The sequence below is a fragment of the Bubalus bubalis genome, chromosome 14, assembly GCF_019923935.1.
Source record: "Bubalus bubalis isolate 160015118507 breed Murrah chromosome 14, NDDB_SH_1, whole genome shotgun sequence".
In the NCBI taxonomy this organism is placed as follows: Eukaryota; Metazoa; Chordata; class Mammalia; order Artiodactyla; family Bovidae; genus Bubalus; species Bubalus bubalis.
The window spans coordinates 67193935-67213570 of NC_059170.1; the positions used below are offsets into that span (position 1 = coordinate 67193935).

The 19636-nt window shown below is 33.6% G+C and overlaps 1 protein-coding gene across 4 annotated transcripts in view; it reads left to right on the plus strand.

Annotated features, from left to right (window-relative positions):
- Positions 1–19636, plus strand: part of UPF2 (UPF2 regulator of nonsense mediated mRNA decay) — a 97353-nt gene that overhangs the window by 5480 nt on the left and 72237 nt on the right. For all 4 annotated transcript variants that reach the window (XM_025264487.3, XM_025264488.3, XM_006077739.4 and 1 more), the window contains exons 2-7: positions 569–948; positions 3340–4119; positions 13913–14073; positions 17051–17248; positions 17714–17863; positions 19093–19196. In XM_025264487.3, coding sequence (XP_025120272.1) covers positions 587–948; positions 3340–4119; positions 13913–14073; positions 17051–17248; positions 17714–17863; positions 19093–19196 — 1755 coding nt within the window. In that variant the 5' untranslated portion in view covers positions 569–586. The remainder of the gene's footprint in view (positions 1–568; positions 949–3339; positions 4120–13912; positions 14074–17050; positions 17249–17713; positions 17864–19092; positions 19197–19636) is intronic.

Below are 19636 nucleotides of genomic sequence, written 5' to 3' on the forward strand. Positions count from 1 at the left end.
CAGTTTTTGTGTTTGATACAGTTAGAGCAGTGAGATGAAATTTATTAGTCTTGTCTATTTTATTAGTTGCTTCGTAGAAGGTAAGAGCTCGTTTATGCTCCCACTTAAATACTTGTAATTGAATATTGTATGATGTAGTGTCACCAGCATTTCTTAATGGTTATGAAGTATGGTGGGTGAAACTGGTTGAAAATGTTCTTAGATAGTACTGAAGTATTTATGATTAAATGATATGTCATTTAATATCACCTGTGAAGTTGATAGTGGTTGAATGTAATGGGTACATGGAGGTTCCTTATATTGTGCTCTCTACTTCTTGTAGAGACTATTTTCTGACTAAAAAGTAAAAAGAAAGTGCTTAGACATAAGCATAACTAATAATGATAGAATATAGAATATGATCAGTGATTTATTTATCACTGAAATAGTATTTGTTTTGTATGCATTTTATTTAATCTCTCACAGTTGCCAAGTTGCATTTATATGTTCCACTTAACAAAGTAGTGTCACATTAGTTAAAAAAAAAAGTCACTGTGATTATAATGCTGACATTCTTTTCCTCTTACAGATTGTCTTGGGTAACATAATGCCAGCTGAGCGTAAAAAGCCAGCAAGTATGGAAGAAAAAGAATCTTTACTAAACAGCAAGGAAAAAGACTGCAGTGAAAGGCGGCCAGTGAGCAGCAGGGAGAAACCAAAAGAGGAGATCAAGCTTACTGCCAAGAAGGAGGTTATTAAGGTCCCTGAAGATAAGAAGAAGAAACTGGAAGAAGATAAAAGAAAAAAAGAAGACAAGGAACGCAAGAAAAAAGAAGAAGAAAAGGTGAAGGCAGAGGAGGAATTAAAGAAAAAAGAGGAAGAAGAAAAAAAGAAACATGAAGAAGAAGAGAGAAAGAAGCAAGAAGAACAGGTGAAACGTCAGCAGGAAGAAGAGGCTGCCCAGTTGAAGTAAGAACATTTATTCTAACTTGATGTGTAGAAATAGGAAGATTGGAATGTTTTGGAAAAACAGTGATTATTTGAAATAAAATTTGCAAGGTGCAGTTGCTTGAGAGTTGAGAGTATCTCAATTTACTTGTTCTGTTAATTTCACTGACTACAGGCATGCTTTCAGTGCTTTAACTCTTGAAATTAAATAATAGTAACCTTTAATAAATATTTTTTTGAGGTGTGGAGCAATTTGAGCTGTTTGTGCTTTTTAGAAAATCTTTTTTTCATGTTATAGTATGTAATCTTTCTAAGTTGAAAATCTTTCTTTTTTGGCCATGCTGTGTGGCTGGCAGGATCTTAGTTCCATGACCAGGGATTGAACCTGGGCCCTAGTGGTGAAAGTCCTAACTATTGGACTGCCAGGGAATTCCCGAAAATCTTCAGTTCTTAATGGCTGCTGTTGAGTTTCTTATATGCCAAACTCTGCAGTTGTGTCAGTACCTGTCTTTAAGGCAGTCCTAATGAAGTAAGCTTATTGTTTTGTGAATTAATAAAATGAAGCTTCAAGAGATTAAATGACTTGACTAAGGTCACAGTAAATAGTTGAGCAGCTGGGATTTGAACCTGGGTTAGGCTGACCTTAAAACCATTGTCTTTAAGTACAATTCCAAAATGCTTCCCTTTTTTATCTTTATGAAAATCTATTTGTAACCTTGTAAATCTGTGCAAGTGATATAATGAACTGGTGAAAAATGAGGTAGTCCTCTTAGGAAGACTACCAGGATGTAGCAGAAATGACAGTTGACGAACAGTGCGTGAGACCTAATCCAGTAGTGCATGGGCTCTTCCCTTCATATATGTAATTTAAAAAGCTGTTTGCAAATATGAATTTTTATGAATCTCTTGAACAGCTCGGTTACCTACTTACCAAAGTTCTTTAGTAACTATTTTTAATGAAAAACTGCAGTCTTAGGTCTGAAAAGCAATAGCAATAGTTTTGGAATATTCAGAACTATGATTCTTGAGAATTTCTTGCTTATTTTCTATTTTACTTAAAATAATTGGAAGGATATTTCATTTCACTGTAACTTTTGTTCTCTCACCCTTCTGATACAAAGAGCTTAAAAAAAACAATAGTAACCAAAATGCCAACTTTTTATTTGGAACAATTCAAGCATGTGAAAGATAGAATGGAATAAATTAGTATCCCTTCCCATCTACCCAGCATCTGCAATTACCCCTTTTTTTTTCTTGAGTATTCTAAAGCATCACATTATTTCACCTGTAAATATATAAATAGGTAAGTATAAATGTTTTCATTGTGTGTGTATATATATATTCATTATATATTAAAGTATTTTTAATAAAGATGATAATTGAGTTGTTGAATGCATGGCAGTAATGAGTTATACTCTCTTAACGAGCACTCTCACTGCTGATCTTGTTTTTGTGTGGCTGGGAGGCTTCAAGGGATTCATGTCCCTGTTCTCAGTGATAGATGTAACTCTTTGTTAGCATATTGTAGCTATTAGTGGAAAAATTGTAGAGTTATAGAGTAACTCAGGGATGGTTATCTTAGAAAGACGAAAATCTGTTTTATTAGAAATTTATATTTTAAAGTTATATATTTTGGTGTCTCAGAAACCTCAGATTGTCCTCATTCTCCCACTCCTGCCTGAGTTATTTTACTACTTCTTCAGTTTAAACATGTCCCATCTTTCTAGTGGAAACATAAGCAGATTTGATTTTAAATCTTCTCAGGATAAACTGAGTCTGCTAACCTTTTATTAAAGTGCTTTTATCCTATAGTTTTTCTGGTTCCTAAATGAGCTTTTAATTATACTCGGATTTTAAGGCCTAAACTTTTATTAAGAAAGGTACTTTTATTAAGAAAGGTTTATTTAATGCTAAAGTATGGAAAATGGTACCTAACTCAAAGCATTTTAATATATTCTTTTGTAATTCTGTTCTTTATTTTTTTGTGGATTTTTTTCCCTGTTTCCCCAGTGCTTTTATTTGGTTTAGGTTTTATATTTTCCCAAACATATTACTTTGTTTTTTTGTATTAAGAATCCTGTGTTTTATCCATTTATTTTTTCAGCTTTATTGAGTTACAATTGACAAGTAAAAAGTTATATTCATTTAGCTTGCCAGTTGCCAGAATGATTTTTAATCTAGTTATTAAAAATGCTCCACTCTGCCACTTTTGGTGTTATCAGTAGAATGAGTTCTCATTATCTGGTCATTAATCAGGTGTCTTTAAAGTGGTGAAAGGGCCTTTTGCATTTTTTGTTCCTCTTGGATTCTGTTGCTTTTCTAATTTTTCATTGGCTTTCACTCTTATGGGATTCATCAGTTATGCTTCAAAATATACAAGGTATCTTACTTACTTGTTTGTTTTTTATATAGAGAGAAAGAGGAATCCCTTCAGCTTCATCAGGAAGCTTGGGAACGACATCAGTTGAGGAAAGAACTTCGTAGCAAAAACCAAAATGCTCCAGACAACCGACCAGAGGAAAATTTCTTTAGCCGACTAGACTCAAGTTTGAAGAAAAATACCGCTTTTGTCAAGAAACTAAAAACTATTACAGAACAACAGAGAGACTCCTTGTCCCATGATTTTAATGGCCTAAATTTAAGCAAATACATTGCAGAGGCTGTCGCTTCTATTGTGGAAGCAAAGCTAAAAATATCTGACGTGAATTGTGCTGTGCACTTATGCTCGCTCTTTCACCAGCGCTACGCCGACTTTGCCCCATCACTTCTTCAGGTTTGGAAAAAACATTTTGAAGCCAGGAAAGAAGAGAAAACACCTAACATTACCAAGTTAAGAACTGATTTGCGTTTCATTGCAGAATTGACAATAGTTGGGATTTTCACTGACAAGGAAGGTCTTTCCTTAATCTATGAACAGCTAAAAAATATTATTAATGCTGATCGGGAATCCCATACTCATGTTTCTGTGGTGATTAGTTTTTGTCGACATTGTGGAGATGATATTGCTGGACTTGTACCAAGGAAAGTAAAGAGTGCTGCAGAGAAGTTTAATTTGAGTTTTCCTCCTAGTGAGATAATTAGTCCAGAGAAACAGCAACCTTTCCAGAATCTTTTAAAAGAATACTTTACGTCTTTGACCAAACATCTGAAAAGGGACCACAGGGAGCTACAGAATACTGAGAGACAAAACAGGTGATTTTCAAACGTTTCTCAGAATTGAAAATTTATTTTGGAGCTCATACTTTAAAAAATGTAAAGTCTTCACGCCACTGAAAGAACTTGTGGAAAAGGGTTTATTGCAGGTGATTTCTTAACATTCCAGGAAAATTTCACAGGGTGATAACAGTCTAAGTACTCATGTTTAAATGTGAGTCTTTGATAGATTTTGTTTCTGATTTAAAAAAAAGAAATTTGGCAAGTATATGATGATTTTTACATTGTGGATTTTTACTGTTATTTAAAAATCTTAATGTTGAGGGATAAGTTTTCTTTTTCTATCACTTTAACTTATCTGCTATTATTTTTGTGTGTTTCACTATTTCTTTTCTATAGCAGGTTTGCTTTTGTTTTGTATTTTAGTTTATTGATGTCACCATTGATACTCGCTCTTTTCAAGAGAATAAGTCATTCATTAGTGATATTTTAGATCAGAAATTTGGAAAACAGTATACCAAAGTTAGCTGTGAAAAAATTCTTTAAATGCAAATATGTAAAGTGCATTTACAGGAGTCTTTCTCCTGGGGACATCTTTTCAAAATTTTAAAGGAATAATGTGTGTGCCTGTGGTGAAGATCCCTGATTTAGGCCACCCTTGATTGTTAAAAGATACTGTAGACTACTCTGTATCATCTGCACCTGCTGCTGCTGCTGCTAAGTCGCTTCAGTCGTGTCCGACTCTGTGCGACCCCATAGACGGCAGCCCACCAGGCTCCCCTGTCCCTGGGATTCTCCAGGCAAGAACACTGGAGTGGGTTGCCATTGCCTTCTCCTAGAAGGCATCAAAAGGCTAGAAGTTGATGTAGTTGGTGGATATTAAGGAAGTATGGAGGTGTGTATGTGGAGCTGGGCTGAAGGTGTACAGAAAGAAGGCACAAGCGGTAGCCTTTGGCTGAATACTTTGCACCTATTTTAAAGTTCCTGTGTGGAGAGAACACTTACTCTTATAAGCCTGTAGTTGGGGAGGACTGGTTTACGTAGTTACCTCTAGAAGGTGCTTAACTTAGCCACAAAAGACTGCAATAGTGTATGCCAGTTGTTCACTTAGGTAAGGGATAAGATCACAGCAGAGGCTATATGGATAAATCTGTGGTGGCCGAAGCTCACTCAGGAGAGAATTTAAGATGGCAGTGGTGCTCCTTAATGTTTCTTAAAATAATCCTCATTTTTTGCTTTTGAATAGCGAGGACTGTTTTAAACTTTGAAGAGGCAACTTCAGAATGTACTTCTGTAGCCAGTAATGGGTTAATAAAGTAGTGGTCCTCTATTAATAATTTTCACATGTATTAGCTTTCTTAGTTACAATTTACATAGTCATTTTTACAGTCTTTTTCCTTTTCACATATGTTTTACCTAATAACATCCCAGGTGATTTTGAAAGTATGCTTTGATTTTTTTTTTGGCTACTTTCTAAGGTTTTTTTTTTAATTAAACTTTGTATTTTGTATTGGAGTACAGCCGATTAACAGTGTTTTGATAGTTTCAGGTGGACAGCAAAGAGACTCAGCCATACATATACATGCATCCTTTCTACATTTTGTGTTTTTGATTGGCCTCACAGAAGCTTTTAGGGCAGAGTTTATAATGATTTAACCTAGTCATCCTTCCAGTGCAAAATGAAATCCATTTTATAGATTATCTGACATAAAATATCCTGAAAACTTCTTGAGCTTAGTGCCCTGAGCCATTCCACTGTTGGACACACCTATTCCTAGCCTGTTTTCTGGGAATTTGGGCTGAAATTTAACTCCCCATAAAATGGTTCCCTTTGATTTACTCATTTTTTCTGGTACAGGCAGAATAAAGCTATTCAGAGTGGGGTTCCATGAACTGTTTACCTGTTGCCAGTGAATTAAGTAGAGAAACTGAGACATTTCATTAGACATTTTGATAGCAATTTTTCATTGCCATGATATTGTCATTATATTTTATAGCTGTGCAGTGATTGGAAAGAAAATTATTCCTTTACGACAGATAGTTTGAGGAGCATTGATTGGCATGGGACATGTCTCTTCTTTTACACCATGATGTCTCAAAATATTTGCAGACTGCCAAGATGTTTCCCTTTGATCTTCTCCAGGCTGAGTATCTCTGGTTCCCTCAATTTGCTGCCTGATTTTCAGACACTTTGGATGTTTGTTTTTGATGCCTTCTTATCTGCCTATGGCCTACAGTTTTTATAGCTGCAGTCTTTTGACTTTTTGTTATACCTAAAGACATTTCTCAAATGGCATGCTACTGAGTCAGTTCTTCACTTTGAACTGGAGACATAATTTTTTATTCCTGATACAGGCTTAACTCTTAAACTTTAGGTACTTTTGGCATATTATGTTAGCCTAATGATAATTGACGGTGTGTGTGTGTGTGTGTGTATTTTTTTTTTTTTTTCCATGCCACATGGCTTTTGGCATCTTAGTTCTCTGACCAGAGATTGAAATGGTGGCCCATGGCATTGAAAGCACTGAGTCCTAACTGCTGGCCTGCCAGGGAATTCTCAGTGATGTATATATTGTTAATTATACTTATCCACTGGTCACATTTAGATTAGATAAACAGACCTGTTTTTGTTCATGATGAAAGTAACAGAAGAAAATTTTGAACCAGGATACAGTGTTGAGACCACAGGTTCGTGGCCTTTTCCTAGAAACTAACTCATGTTAATACAGAGCTATTGACCTATGGTTGGTTATTAGAGGAGGCTATTTACTAAATGTAAATTGACCTTACCCTGGGAGCAGTTATTTTATCACAGGAACTGTCCAATTACATGTAATTATTTGGGGGATGTGAGAATCTTAATCACAGTGTAGAAAACAATTGGCATATAGCTTAGTAAGTCACTCATGCCTTAGGATAGCTTCAATTTGAAGAACCTTTGTAAGTGAGGATTGAAGTGCCTGACTGAGCAAAGACACAAGGAATTGGATTAATGCAGAGTCCCTACTTGGCCTAATGTTAGTCTCCTTACTTCTAAAGAGGGTATGTTATAAAATGTCCAGTTTCCAGAAGTTTCTTTCTGCCAGTCATTATCCAGTAGATGTTTTTAAGTTTTTCTCTTATCATAGGAATAAATCACAGATGGTCATTTTTCTCAGTAAGGTTTCTCTTAGGCATGATAATGCTAGAAATGTAGGTGCCAAGCTAGTGAGTATTTAAGACTCATGTAGTTAAACTACTTTAAGCCTTTATTCACTGTCTTTAATGATGGTTTTAAAAAAAGTGAAATACCCTGTGTTTTCAATCTATGGATTGTAAATGCTCTTGGTCATTCTGGTTAACTTGGGAGATGGCATGGAGCTTAGGGGTTGTGAAGTGTTAGTCTGTACTCATTGAAGTCTATACTTAAAAATCTATTTAACCAATTAAAAAAATAGAGTAATAAAATCTCATGTTTTCTTAAAAACACTGTAATGGATGAGTGAAGGCATAACTGAATGAGACCTGTTGAGTCTCAGTTGTTCTTTTCTGCTGTTAGCTATGCTGATATGTATTAGTTACAAGCCCCTGAGGATTTACGGTTGCTAGTCAGCAATAAAATTGATCCTGGGGTTGGGTGAATTCTAGTAAATGTGAATTTATAAGCTTTTTGTACTTGTTAAGTACAAAATCTTATTTTTAAATGCATTTTGGTTAAGTAATTGATCTGAAGAGTTAAAATTAATATTTGCACATTTAAAATATCATCTAATAGTATTTTCCAGTCTAGAATTAATAGTTTTACTTCTTGCCAAGTGTTATTTTTTATTATTTTCAGTGCTGTTACTTTATACTCAAAATGCTTTGTACTTTGAGATTTTATTCTCATTGAGATAATATAACCTAGTATTTTTTTGGCATTTAATAAAAATTGGTTGAATAAATGATTTAATTTTATTAGATATAACTTAATTATGTAACAGTTAATTTCTTACAGTATAGTGAAATCATGAATTCAGATATTAAGTCAGAATACTTCAATAATTCTGAAGTGTCTTAATTTCTTTTTTTTTCTCCTTTATTGGTGGGAATGAGGGCACATTTCTCTTTTCAGTACCTGTGAATTATGACCTTCATGATTGCATGCTTAGTTCAACAGCAGTAAATGATTTGATTTAAAGTTTGGGAAGGAAAAAAATGTAGGTAGAATGTAGGCTTTTCCCTTGTTAATGTAACCAGAGAGGTTTCTTTTATTAATGCAAATTCATGAGGCATTACTTTAACAGTATTGAAACCTGAAAACACATTAACCTGACATTCAGTGGTGTTGCTTTTACCTTTCATATTCTTTCCGGTTAAGTTGTACCTTGCCTTTACAGGAAGATTGTTTATTAAATGAAGTCCACGGGGTCGCAAAGAGTCGGAAATGACTTAGCGACTGAACAGCAAGTATTAAGCACTATTAAAATGTTATATATCACTGTGCGTTATATTTACAGAGGCTTTAGTAATTTTATAAGTGTTTCAAAATTGTTACCTCCTAGATATTTTCTGATTGAGTCAGTGACGTTGGTATAGTTGATTAATCACTGGGTATAGTTATGCTTAATAGTTGCTCTGTGCTCTTCATATAAGGTTATACAACATTCATAACCAACTTCAAAATTGTTACCTCCTTCTAGATATTTTCTAATTCTGAGTCAGTGCCTTTGATATCAGCTGATTAATAAATCTCTGGGGACAGTTATGCTTAACTATTGCTCTACTCTCTTCATGTAAGATTGTTCAACATTCATAACCAAATTCTAAAATGAAACCACAAGAAAATTCAAGTTCTCATGAGAATTTGACAGAGTAGTAAAGAAGATGAAAAGTGAAACCTAGTGGTTTTCATGGGTCTGCTTCATGGTTATTTTGTCAAGATTCAGCCATGTGTTCTATGTTATTTTACATGAGTGGTTAAGGACAAAGCTAAAATAGATTTTCTGTATTCAAGATTTTTTTTTCTCTTTTAATTTGGCTGATAGAAGATTAAACTAATACTTCAAATTTTAAGTTCTTGACTTTGTTACAGTGGACACTGGCTTTTTTTTTTTCTCATGAAAATATTGTTTTACTTTGATATAGTGCATCAGGTATATGATCCCAGTTGATCCTCACAGTACCCTTGAAAGAAATACCTGTATTTTGAAGGTGATAGATCAGATTTAGTTATTAAAGACCTTGCCCAGTGTGACTTTGATAGCAAATGACAGAATCAGTTTCTTTCCTATCTCTTCATTCTTTATTTTTCACATCTTCCATAGTATTCATCTTCATCTGCATTTTGTTTAAGGTATCTAATAAACCCATTAGCTACTCAGAACTTCTAAAGTCAAATCCAAATAAAAGAAGGACCCAAAAGAGAATATAAGACTAGCACCTTGGTTTGGGAAGACTTGCCTTTGATATATGCATTTGAGAGACATCCTAATTCAATATATGATATCAAGTGGATAATTTGAGAGGCATTGTAATCCAGGAGTTAAGAGAATGAACTTTGGAGCCAGACTGCTTGGATTCAAGTTTTAGATTTGTCATTTACTCACTCTGTAACTTTGGGCAAGTTACCTCACATCTCCGTGCTTTGGTTTTCTCTTCTGTAAAGTGGGATGACAGCAGCACTGGATCTCTGAGGTGCATGTGAATGATGCGTATGTGAATGTATGTGTGTAAAGGCGTTTAATAACAGTGTCTGGCTTCCTTCCATGTTATTCTATTTAAATCTTCACAAAATTGCTGAAAGATACATCTCCTCACCAGCACTCAAACTGGGAAGAATTGAAGGGATGGGAAATGTGACAGAATCTAGCATGACAAGATAGAGACCATATTTTTTCTACCTATTAAAATCCCCTACAAGGCCACACAGTGCTAGAGTGCAATAAAGATTCATTGTTATGGCTGCCTTAAAAAAAAAAAAAAAAAAAAAAAAAGAATCAATGTTAGTTTACTGTTAATAGTATATTGTCTGCTCAATTCTTGAGAAAGTTTTTCAAATGAGAATTTCTCTTTGTGCCTTTTTATAATTCTCAAAATGTGTATGTTAAACTTCTTAAACTTTCATAGCTTATTTTTAAAAATTCATTTTTAAAAACAATATAAGGCAACAGAATAAACACTGTACAAAATAGTAGCATGAAGGCCAGGCAATAACAATAAAAATTTTAAAAATGGAAAAAAATGCATGTCTCAATAAAATTTTTTGAGGCATATGTGGCTTTCCTTATGAGATATATTGCTTGATTCCAGAATGGACTATTTGAGATAGTCAGATTTATAATATTAAATTAATGTTAAATATAATATAAAAAACACTCCAGAAATCAAGGATTCATCTCTAAGGGAGTACCTTAGAGGTGCTCCCCAATAGTGATATCTCATATTTTAGGTGCAAGACGTCTACCTTCTTTTTTTTTTTTTTTTACAGTGAATAAGACTTGGAATTAATTTTGTATTCATTGCTTGCTTTTCATATCTTTAAAATAGTACCAGTTCCTCGCTATCATGCAATGGAACCAGGAGAGGGAATGAACTTGTTTATAATATATTTAACAGTGGTACTTGGTTATCTCCAGTTACAACAAGGATTGGCAAACTATGGCTTTCAGGCCAGATTAGTAATTACATGATGTTCAAATTTCAGTGTCCATAAATGAAGTTTTATTGGAACATAGTCACACTCATTTGTTTACATATTGTCTGCACTGCTTTTGTGCTGTGCCATCAGACTTGAGTAATTGCAGCAAAGACCATATGGTCTGCAAAGCTTAAAATTATTATTTGTCCCTTTGCAGAAAGTTTGCTGACCTCTCATTTATGACAGCCTCAAAAGAATAGTTTAAGTGCAACTTTCTATAATAGATGTGCTTCTGAAGAGATTGTAATTAAAATGATACATGATGAACCATATTTTCAGCTTGATTTTGCTTAGTGTTATATTCCCATGGAATTGGAATTCACATAAGAAATTTTGGTGAGATTTGCACTGATGTACAGAAAATGTACTCTGGTCATATGTGCTGTGTATGTGTAGATCCCTCATACAGGCCTTCTAACATTTAATCCAACTGAAAAACTTTTCCTGTGGACTTCATGAACTTACAAGAACTGTCTTATATAGTACATTCATTAGAAATTGTTTCATTTAAATTTCATTAGAACTTCTAAATAACGAGGAATTTTGAATTTTCAGGCACCTGCGATGGCTTCGTTCTCTGCCTGAAGTCTGTAGTCTTACTACATGCTGTGGAATTAGATATTAAGGAAATATATTTTAAATAAATGGTCAAGGAAAATGCATATGACTATGTATGGTTTGTATATAACGGATCTCTTCTAATGTCTTTTCATTGTTGTCCTATACTGCTTTCTGACTGTACAGTGTAAGGTTCTATTAGAAAATCAACCAAAATCTAAGCCGCCTGCTTTCTAGGACTGTTCTTATTAGATAGTAACCTAAACATGTATGAATTAAGTAGTTAAGTAAATTAGTACTATTAAAAGTTTAATCATGGAATTGAGGTTTTGAGGAGAGCGAGGAGTATCTCCGAAGCTTCAGAGTTTTAACTGGTTGCAGGAGGACTGGAAGAGAATCCCTCTGCCAATGCAGGAGACGCAAGAGATGTGGGTTCCATCCCTGGCTCGGGAAGATCCCCTGGAGAAGGAAATGGCAACCCACTTCAGTATTCTTGCCTTGAAAATTCTGTGGACAGGGGAGCCGAGCAGGCTACAGTCCATGGAGTTGCAGAGAGACATGATTGTGTGCACACATGTGCATACACACACGCGCGCGCGTGCGAGGACTGGATAGGAACTGAATGCACGCATTGAAACACCTCATAGAATTCAGTCATTTAATTGACTGCAAAGTCCAGGCAAAAGTTTCAAAGTGAGGTTGATATGGGGAAAAGTGTTCACTTTCTGTTTTGATAAAATAGGCACTATCTTGGTACAGCTTGTATGTCATAAATCTTCAGTGAATATTGTATAACCTAAACTGAATGTGTTTTCTTCAAATGATCATAATGCCAAATTATTAGAGAAGTAAAGTTCCACATTATGGTATTTTGAGATATTTTTCAATTTTGTTTTAAGCACTGAAATAATTTTGAATCTTAGTTGTCATTAGAGGTTTTGAAACTCCTTGGAACTTATATCCCTTTTAATATAATTTGCTTCTAAATAAACTTTTTAAAGTTTTTATTAATATTTCTCCTAATAATTGTAGAACATTTTAGAGTACCCTGCTTTTGAGTATTATTTATTCAAATCGTTTAATGGTTTTTTTAACTTGAAAAATGATGTGACTTCTAATTAAAAGTTCTACCAAGCTCATTTGAAGTAATGTAAGTCATTTTTCATGGCTTGAATATTTTTAAATGCTTGGGTTTTTGCTTTAATTTAAAAAAATTCATAAAGCTTAATGAAAGGAAAGTTAGCCTCAAATAAATATTTGAAGAGAAAAATTGTTCTTTAATGACAGTGTTATTAGAGGAATACTGTTTAGCCTGGATTATTATGATTAACTGTCTTGGCATTTTCCTAATCTGTTTGTAAAATGATATTGTCTAGTGTGTATTTAAATAATAAGAAAATGAGTGAAAAATTCTCAGTTTAGATCCTACTAGGCCAGATGTTGGGGAAAAAAGGATTGAATGTAATGAATTGTAATTGTTTTTTATATTGATCTATCTTGTATTTGTAAATGGGACTTGATAATCCTAAAAATAGAAAATGTTAATATTTTAAATATTGTAGCATTGAAACAAAAGTTCCTGTTGATGAGAATGGGGGAAGATGGGAAAGTTTAGAAATGTTCCAAATAAACAGAGATAAGTAAGTGTAGGCAAGGATTTTTCTTCATGCAAACTTCATTTTCTGTAACTTTTCAGAATATGACAACACAAAAAAAATCCATCTAACTCATTTTCTTCTCTGTTCAGAAGAAAACTCAAAACAAGGAATAAAAATACTTTTATATATTACCTTTGAAAGTGACTTAATTTATAATTGACTTTTTTTTTTTTGACTTTTTGAAGTTGTATTGTAATAAGGTTTATAAATTTCATGTCTTACACTACTACATATTTAGTTGTAGAAAAATTGAGTCCAGCTGTAGACATTTCAACCATCTAAGCTAATATAGTAAACTTTACTCGACTGTACAATTGAAAATTTTTCATTAGTTTTACATTTCTGTTAATAACTGTGGGCGGTTTATTAGTGAATTGTTGCAGAGTGGAAGAATACTTGTGTCCTCTGCTCCTCAGAGTGGCCTGGCCTTGATTAAGTGGGTTGCTCCAGTGATATTTGTTAAATGACTAAATAAAGAGTGCTTGCATAGTAAATTGAGAATTCACTGTAGGGAAGATGCAGGCTTTTTCAAGATAATCTTGAATCAAATCATTGTGAAAGGTTAAAGGTACTGAGTCTCTAACCTGTTTTTGAAAACCAACTTGTATGTCTGGGGTATATGACTGTAACAAAATACTAAAAATTGATTAGTGGCATACTGTTAAATTTTGTATTTCTGCAGCATACTTGTTAATCACACTTCATATTTTCTGAAGAACCAATGTTAAAATTTTAATTGCTTAAAAGATTAATTTGTTTAGGTGAATTTGATGATGTAAGTTTTGATTTTCAGATAACATCTTGAAAGTGTTAAGTATTGAACATAGGTTATTGAAGAAGGTTGTGCTGATAAGCTTGTTTGATAAAATCAGATTTTACGGAACATTCCCAGTATAATAATAGATGATCACATCTGTTTTGATAAGATTGTCAAGATTATTTCATCATTTGTTTATAGGCGTATTCTACATTCTAAAGGGGAGTTAAGTGAAGATAGACATAAACAGTATGAAGAATTTGCTATGTCTTATCAAAAGCTACTGGCAAATTCTCAATCCTTAGCAGACCTTTTGGATGAAAATATGCCAGATCTTCCTCAAGATAAACCAACACCAGAAGGTAAGATATCCTTAAAATAAACACTGATTTTTTTTTTTTTTTTAGTAAGCATTAATGACTTCTATCTCTCTAGTCTTCTCAGATGTATATTATTGAAATTAGATGTTTTGAAATGCCTTTAAAGTTTTTTTAATGAAGTAGTATTAAGACCTAATAAAAACCTAAATCTACTTAAAATGCTTCTCTGAATGGAAAAGTCTTTGTGCTTAGAGCAGTGAAGCCTTATAATGATATGATGAGTTTCTTTAGGTTCTTTTATAATAGATATTCTTAGATTGTATCTAACAGGGGTTGTCTTAAACGTGTTTGGGACTATATAAAGATTTACTGTATTTCTCAGGTAGGTAATAAGGTGGATTGGACCTTTGGGATACTAATATTTCTATGTTTATTTTTATTTTTAATTGTTTTGAATCATGTATTATCATAAATTGTTACTTGCAGTTTTCTTATAAAACCTTGCAGTTTTATAAGATAAACTTACCATTTTGTAAAATGAGTTATTTCTCATATTATTGCAAAGGTGTTCTAAACTTCCTTTTTGGTAGGGCTCCTAATACATTGCCATATTATATTATACTAACTACTTGAGAAGTAAGTTGATAAATGTTAATACATTATTAATTTTAAAACTATCTGAAAATCCTATTGACTTAAAATCTTAAGAGTGAAGTATTTGTAAAGTATCCGTTTATAATACAGGAAAGTATTTTGTATTTTACATCCTCAATAAGAAAATATCCATTGTATACTGTGAAAACATTTGGTATCTTCAGGGAGCTGGTTCCAGGACCTCTGAAGATGCTCGAGTCCCTCATTTAAAATTGCTTAGTATTTGCATATAACCTGCACACATCTTCCCATATACTTTAAATCATCTGTAGATTACTTATACTACTTACTACAGTATAAATGTAAATACTATGCAACAAAATTAACAAAATTCTGCCATCATTTTATAAAGATATTTTCACTTGGTACAGAATTTAAGGGTGAGGCTTTTTTTTCTTTCAGTATTTAAAGATGTTGTTCCACTGTCTTCTTTCATTGTTTCCAGTGAGAAAACTGCTATCATTCATGTCTTTGTTCTTTTTAAATGTGTATTTTTTTTTCTGGTTGTTTTAAAATATTATCATCACTGAGTTTAAAGAACTTAATTATGATAATTGCTTGCTGTGGTTTACTTCATGTTTCTTGTGCTTGGGATTTGTTGGGCTTCTTGGGTCTGGGTTTATAATTATCAAATTTAGCAAATCTTGACCTTATTTCTTCAAATATGTATTCTATTCCTCTCCCGCCTTCTATAGGAATTCAAATACCACTATGTTTGAAGTTGTCTTCTCTGTGCTTTAGTATTTTTTTTCCGCCCTGTTTGGTATTGGTTAGTTTCTGTTGCTTAGTTTCTATTGCTGTGTCTTCCAATTCACTTTTTTTTCCTTTTTTGGTGTCTGATACTCTCATGTAAAGATGTAGAAGCTAGTTATGCTTTCCATGGTCTCCAACATGCTTAGAGTATCTTCTAGCTTATTGAGAATATGAAATACAGTTGTAATAACTGTTTTAATGTCCTTGTCTTAATTATATCATTTATATCACTTCTGCATTTATTTGATTGATTGATTGATCTCTATACCTTTGGTAATTTTTCTCCTTTGGTGATATCAACCTTTAAAACATAATCTAATGGGTCAAAGTGATAAATGCTTTGTTTTATTTAGCATTATTCTGATTAGTACTGAGGTTAGGATCTTTTGATATACTCTTTGACTTATCTGTTCAGAGGCTTTATCCGTTTTTTTCTATTTAGATTTTGGACTTTATTTGCAGAAGCTCTTTATATTATGGATATTAATTCCTTTGTATAAATATTGCCAGTATTGGCTTCTAGTTTGTCCTTTGCTCTTTTTTTTTTTTTGGCCACACAGCACAGCTTATGGAATCTTACTTCCCCAACCAAGGGTTGAACCTGAGCCCTTGTCAGTGAAAGCTTGGAATCCTAACCACTGAATTGCCAGGAAATTCCCTGTTTTTATTTACATTTTTGTTAAAAAGGAATTAAATTTATCAGTCTTTTCTCTTACATTGGTTCAGTGTCCTGTGTTTAAATACGTTTTTTGTAAGGCATATAAGTAATGAGTTAGGGAGCTAGTACTTTATTGTTTTTGTCCTGTTCTTCCTAAATGACTTTTAATGAATAATCTAATTTTTCTCAGGGTTATTTTTAATCTGCATGATCATTCTCTTAAAATTCTAGTTTGGAGAGAAGTACAGTGAGAATAGATAAAAATCATGAATGGTCTTTTGATCACGAAGTAGGAAATTACTTTTAATGTTTTGAATTTTAAGCATCTATAGTTGTATGTAAATGTAGCCTGTGTGTGTATACAAACGAATGGTTTTCCACTCTCTACTGAAATGTGTATATATGTCTTCATCATTCTTTCCCTTCCTTTCTAGTTATTAATCAGTTGACCATTTATGGCAATCTGTCTTATACCAAGTTTAATACCAAAAGGAGGGATGCTTCTTAAGGGTTTATGGTAAGATAAACCATAAACCATAAACATTTTATGTTCGCATAAAATTGCGAACATAATTGAGATAAAATCATACAGAGTGTTGGGAGTATTAAAAAAATGCTTCATGGGGGAGGTGGGACTTCAAGCTAGATGTTGAGGAGTTGCCAGGCTTATGTATTTCTTATGTTGGTTTTAAGCTTTGTGAAGATGGGCCTAATATATCAAATAGCTACTTAATCTCATATCAGTTGCTTAAAACTTTAAGAAAAAAGCATGTTTATCCTGCACTTTCCTTTGATCTGTCCTGGTTTAGAGCTTTACTTAAAACAGAATTTGTGATTTTCTGGTAAAGATGGTTACATGCATAATCAAGAGTGCTTGTTGACTGAAGAAGTATCTGTTAATTGAAACATTCAAGATTCATTGGTTTTAATTCCCCGTGATTTATTTTACTGTAGAGCATGGGCCTGGAATTGATATATTTACACCTGGTAAACCTGGAGAATATGACTTAGAAGGTGGTATATGGGAAGATGAAGATGCTCGGAATTTTTATGAGAACCTCATTGATTTGAAAGCTTTTGTTCCAGCCATCTTGTTTAAAGATAATGAAAAAAGTTGTCAGAATAAAGAGTCCAGCAAGGATGATTCCAAAGGTAAATGCTGGAGGACAAATTTTTATGTTAAAGTGCTATAAATTTTAGTTTCAAATATTTGTAAAAAAATTTTTTTTACTTACTAGTTTTGTTATAGGAACATTAAGTCACTAGATTAAATGAATGATAGAATAATATGAACATCTTAATTAATTTGAGTCCACTTTATCTAATCAGATTTATTTTCTCTTCATCATTACCACAAATCCTCATGGCCTGTATGTCTCCATTCATCAGTCCACCCATCCATTCATTTCTTCACTGAACAGATGTCATGCACAAAGAAATTATGGTTTTTGTCCTCCATGACCATAATGTATTTTTAAGAATATAAACATCAAATTTGCCAGATATAAATGTAGATTCTAAGAAAAATAGTTGCAGATTTTGTGAATCTTTATTTTTTGCAGCAGGATTTCAATATGACTTTTAATTCAGAGATACTGATTCTTTGATTTCAAACAGAGACAAAGGAACCTAAGGATAATAAGGAGGTATCAAGTCCTGATGATTTGGAACTTGAGTTGGAGAACCTGGAAATTAATGATGACACATTGGAGCTAGAGGGTGGAGATGAAGCTGAAGATCTTACAAAGAAACTTCTTGACGAGCAAGGTAAACATTTTTGCCAAAAATTTTAATTTTTGATTAGTTTTTTTTTTTTTAATATAATGTTTTACTTATTTTTTGGCTATGCCGTGCAACTTGTGGGATGTTAGTTTCCCGACCAGGGATTGAACTCAGGCCCTCGGCAGTGAGAATGCAGAATCCTAACCAATGAATTGCCAGGGAATTCCTAACTTTTGATTAGTGTTTATACACAAAGCTCTTTGCCTGTGAATATGGGTCTTTACTCTTTAATTCCTTGTTTTCCTGTTGTCCTAGGCCCTCACTTTTTTGGAATTTGATTTGGAACAGTAACACTACATGTCCCATATTATGTGACTACAAACTTTAGTGATAATCTAAATAGATATTTCTTATACTTCAGTGCTTTTAGCATTGTCCTTTATGTATTTTATTTCTGATATAATCTATACAATCTTAACATAAATGCATTTGAAAGTTGAGCGATAAAAAGACAATTGGTATATCAGTTCATCTGTCATTTTTATCTGTCTTTACTATTGAGTAATGTTTTGTATTTAGTAATAAAAATATCACACTGTTCATTATTTCCTGACTGCTTCTATCAAGTTTCTTTATTAGTTAGGGTTCTTTATTAGAAGACTGCCTTTGTCAGGGTTGCCTTTCTCTCTGTGGGCTTCATTGTTTCCTGCTGCAGATTCTCTAGTTCTCCATGTCATGAAGGGAGGGAGGCATGGCTGGAGGCTGCCCTTGGCTCAAACCAGCTAGTGACATCTGAGGAAAAGAGGGATTCTCTCCCACTGTGTATAAGCATCTTGGAGGAGTTGGCTAGTCCTGTGTCATGCTTGCCTGTGGCCAGAGGAGTAATGGTATCTGTGCTTACTTAGGCAGCACCCTTTCCCATCAGAATCCCATGGATTGCCTTTGAGGGGAAGCAGTGATGATGCTGTTAGTTGAAGACATGGGAAAAGGGATGTTCAACAGATAAAAATAGTAGATCTTCTCTAAAACTACATGCAACTTATGACTTCTCATGTAAAAGTTTGCCCTTTTATAGTTGATAAAGACTAGTGATTTAGGCTTATGATTCTAAAGATACCCTTTCTTTCAAGAGTAATATCTGAAAAAGTGCTTCATTTTTCATAAGAAAAGTGCTTTAGATTATCTGTGCCTCAGATAACATCTTATTGAAGGTTTTTATTCTTACATTGTCTATGTATATTTCTAAACCTACTTAAAATCCAATTTCATATTAGAACAAGAGGATGAAGAAGCCAGCACTGGGTCTCATCTCAAGCTCATAGTAGATGCCTTCCTCCAGCAGTTACCCAACTGCGTCAACCGTGATCTGATAGACAAGGTATGACTGCCTCTGTGTGACTTTACTCAAAGCATATAGACCTTGTAAGATAGCTCAAATTAGGCATGTCTGTGGTTTTTGCAGTTTTGGCTGTAGAATGAGCCATTTCTTCAAATGGAATCTAATATAGGTATAAATTCAGAATGAACACAGTTGGAGCCAATTTGTAGATGCTGTGTTTGGGGGTGGAACTGTCTCTAGAGTCCTGTGGGCTTGACACCTCTCCCCTTCACATATTGCCACAGTGTGGAAAATACTCTTTTAGACCAGATGTTCTTAAAGTACTCTCTGTAGATTCCCAGTGTCTTTTTAGATATTTTCAGGGCGTCTGTAAGGTCAAAACTTTTCATACTAATACTAGGAGTTTTCCCCCCACTTTTTCACTGTTTTTGACATTTGCAAAAGTGATGATGGGTAAACCTGGCATTTTAACATGAAGT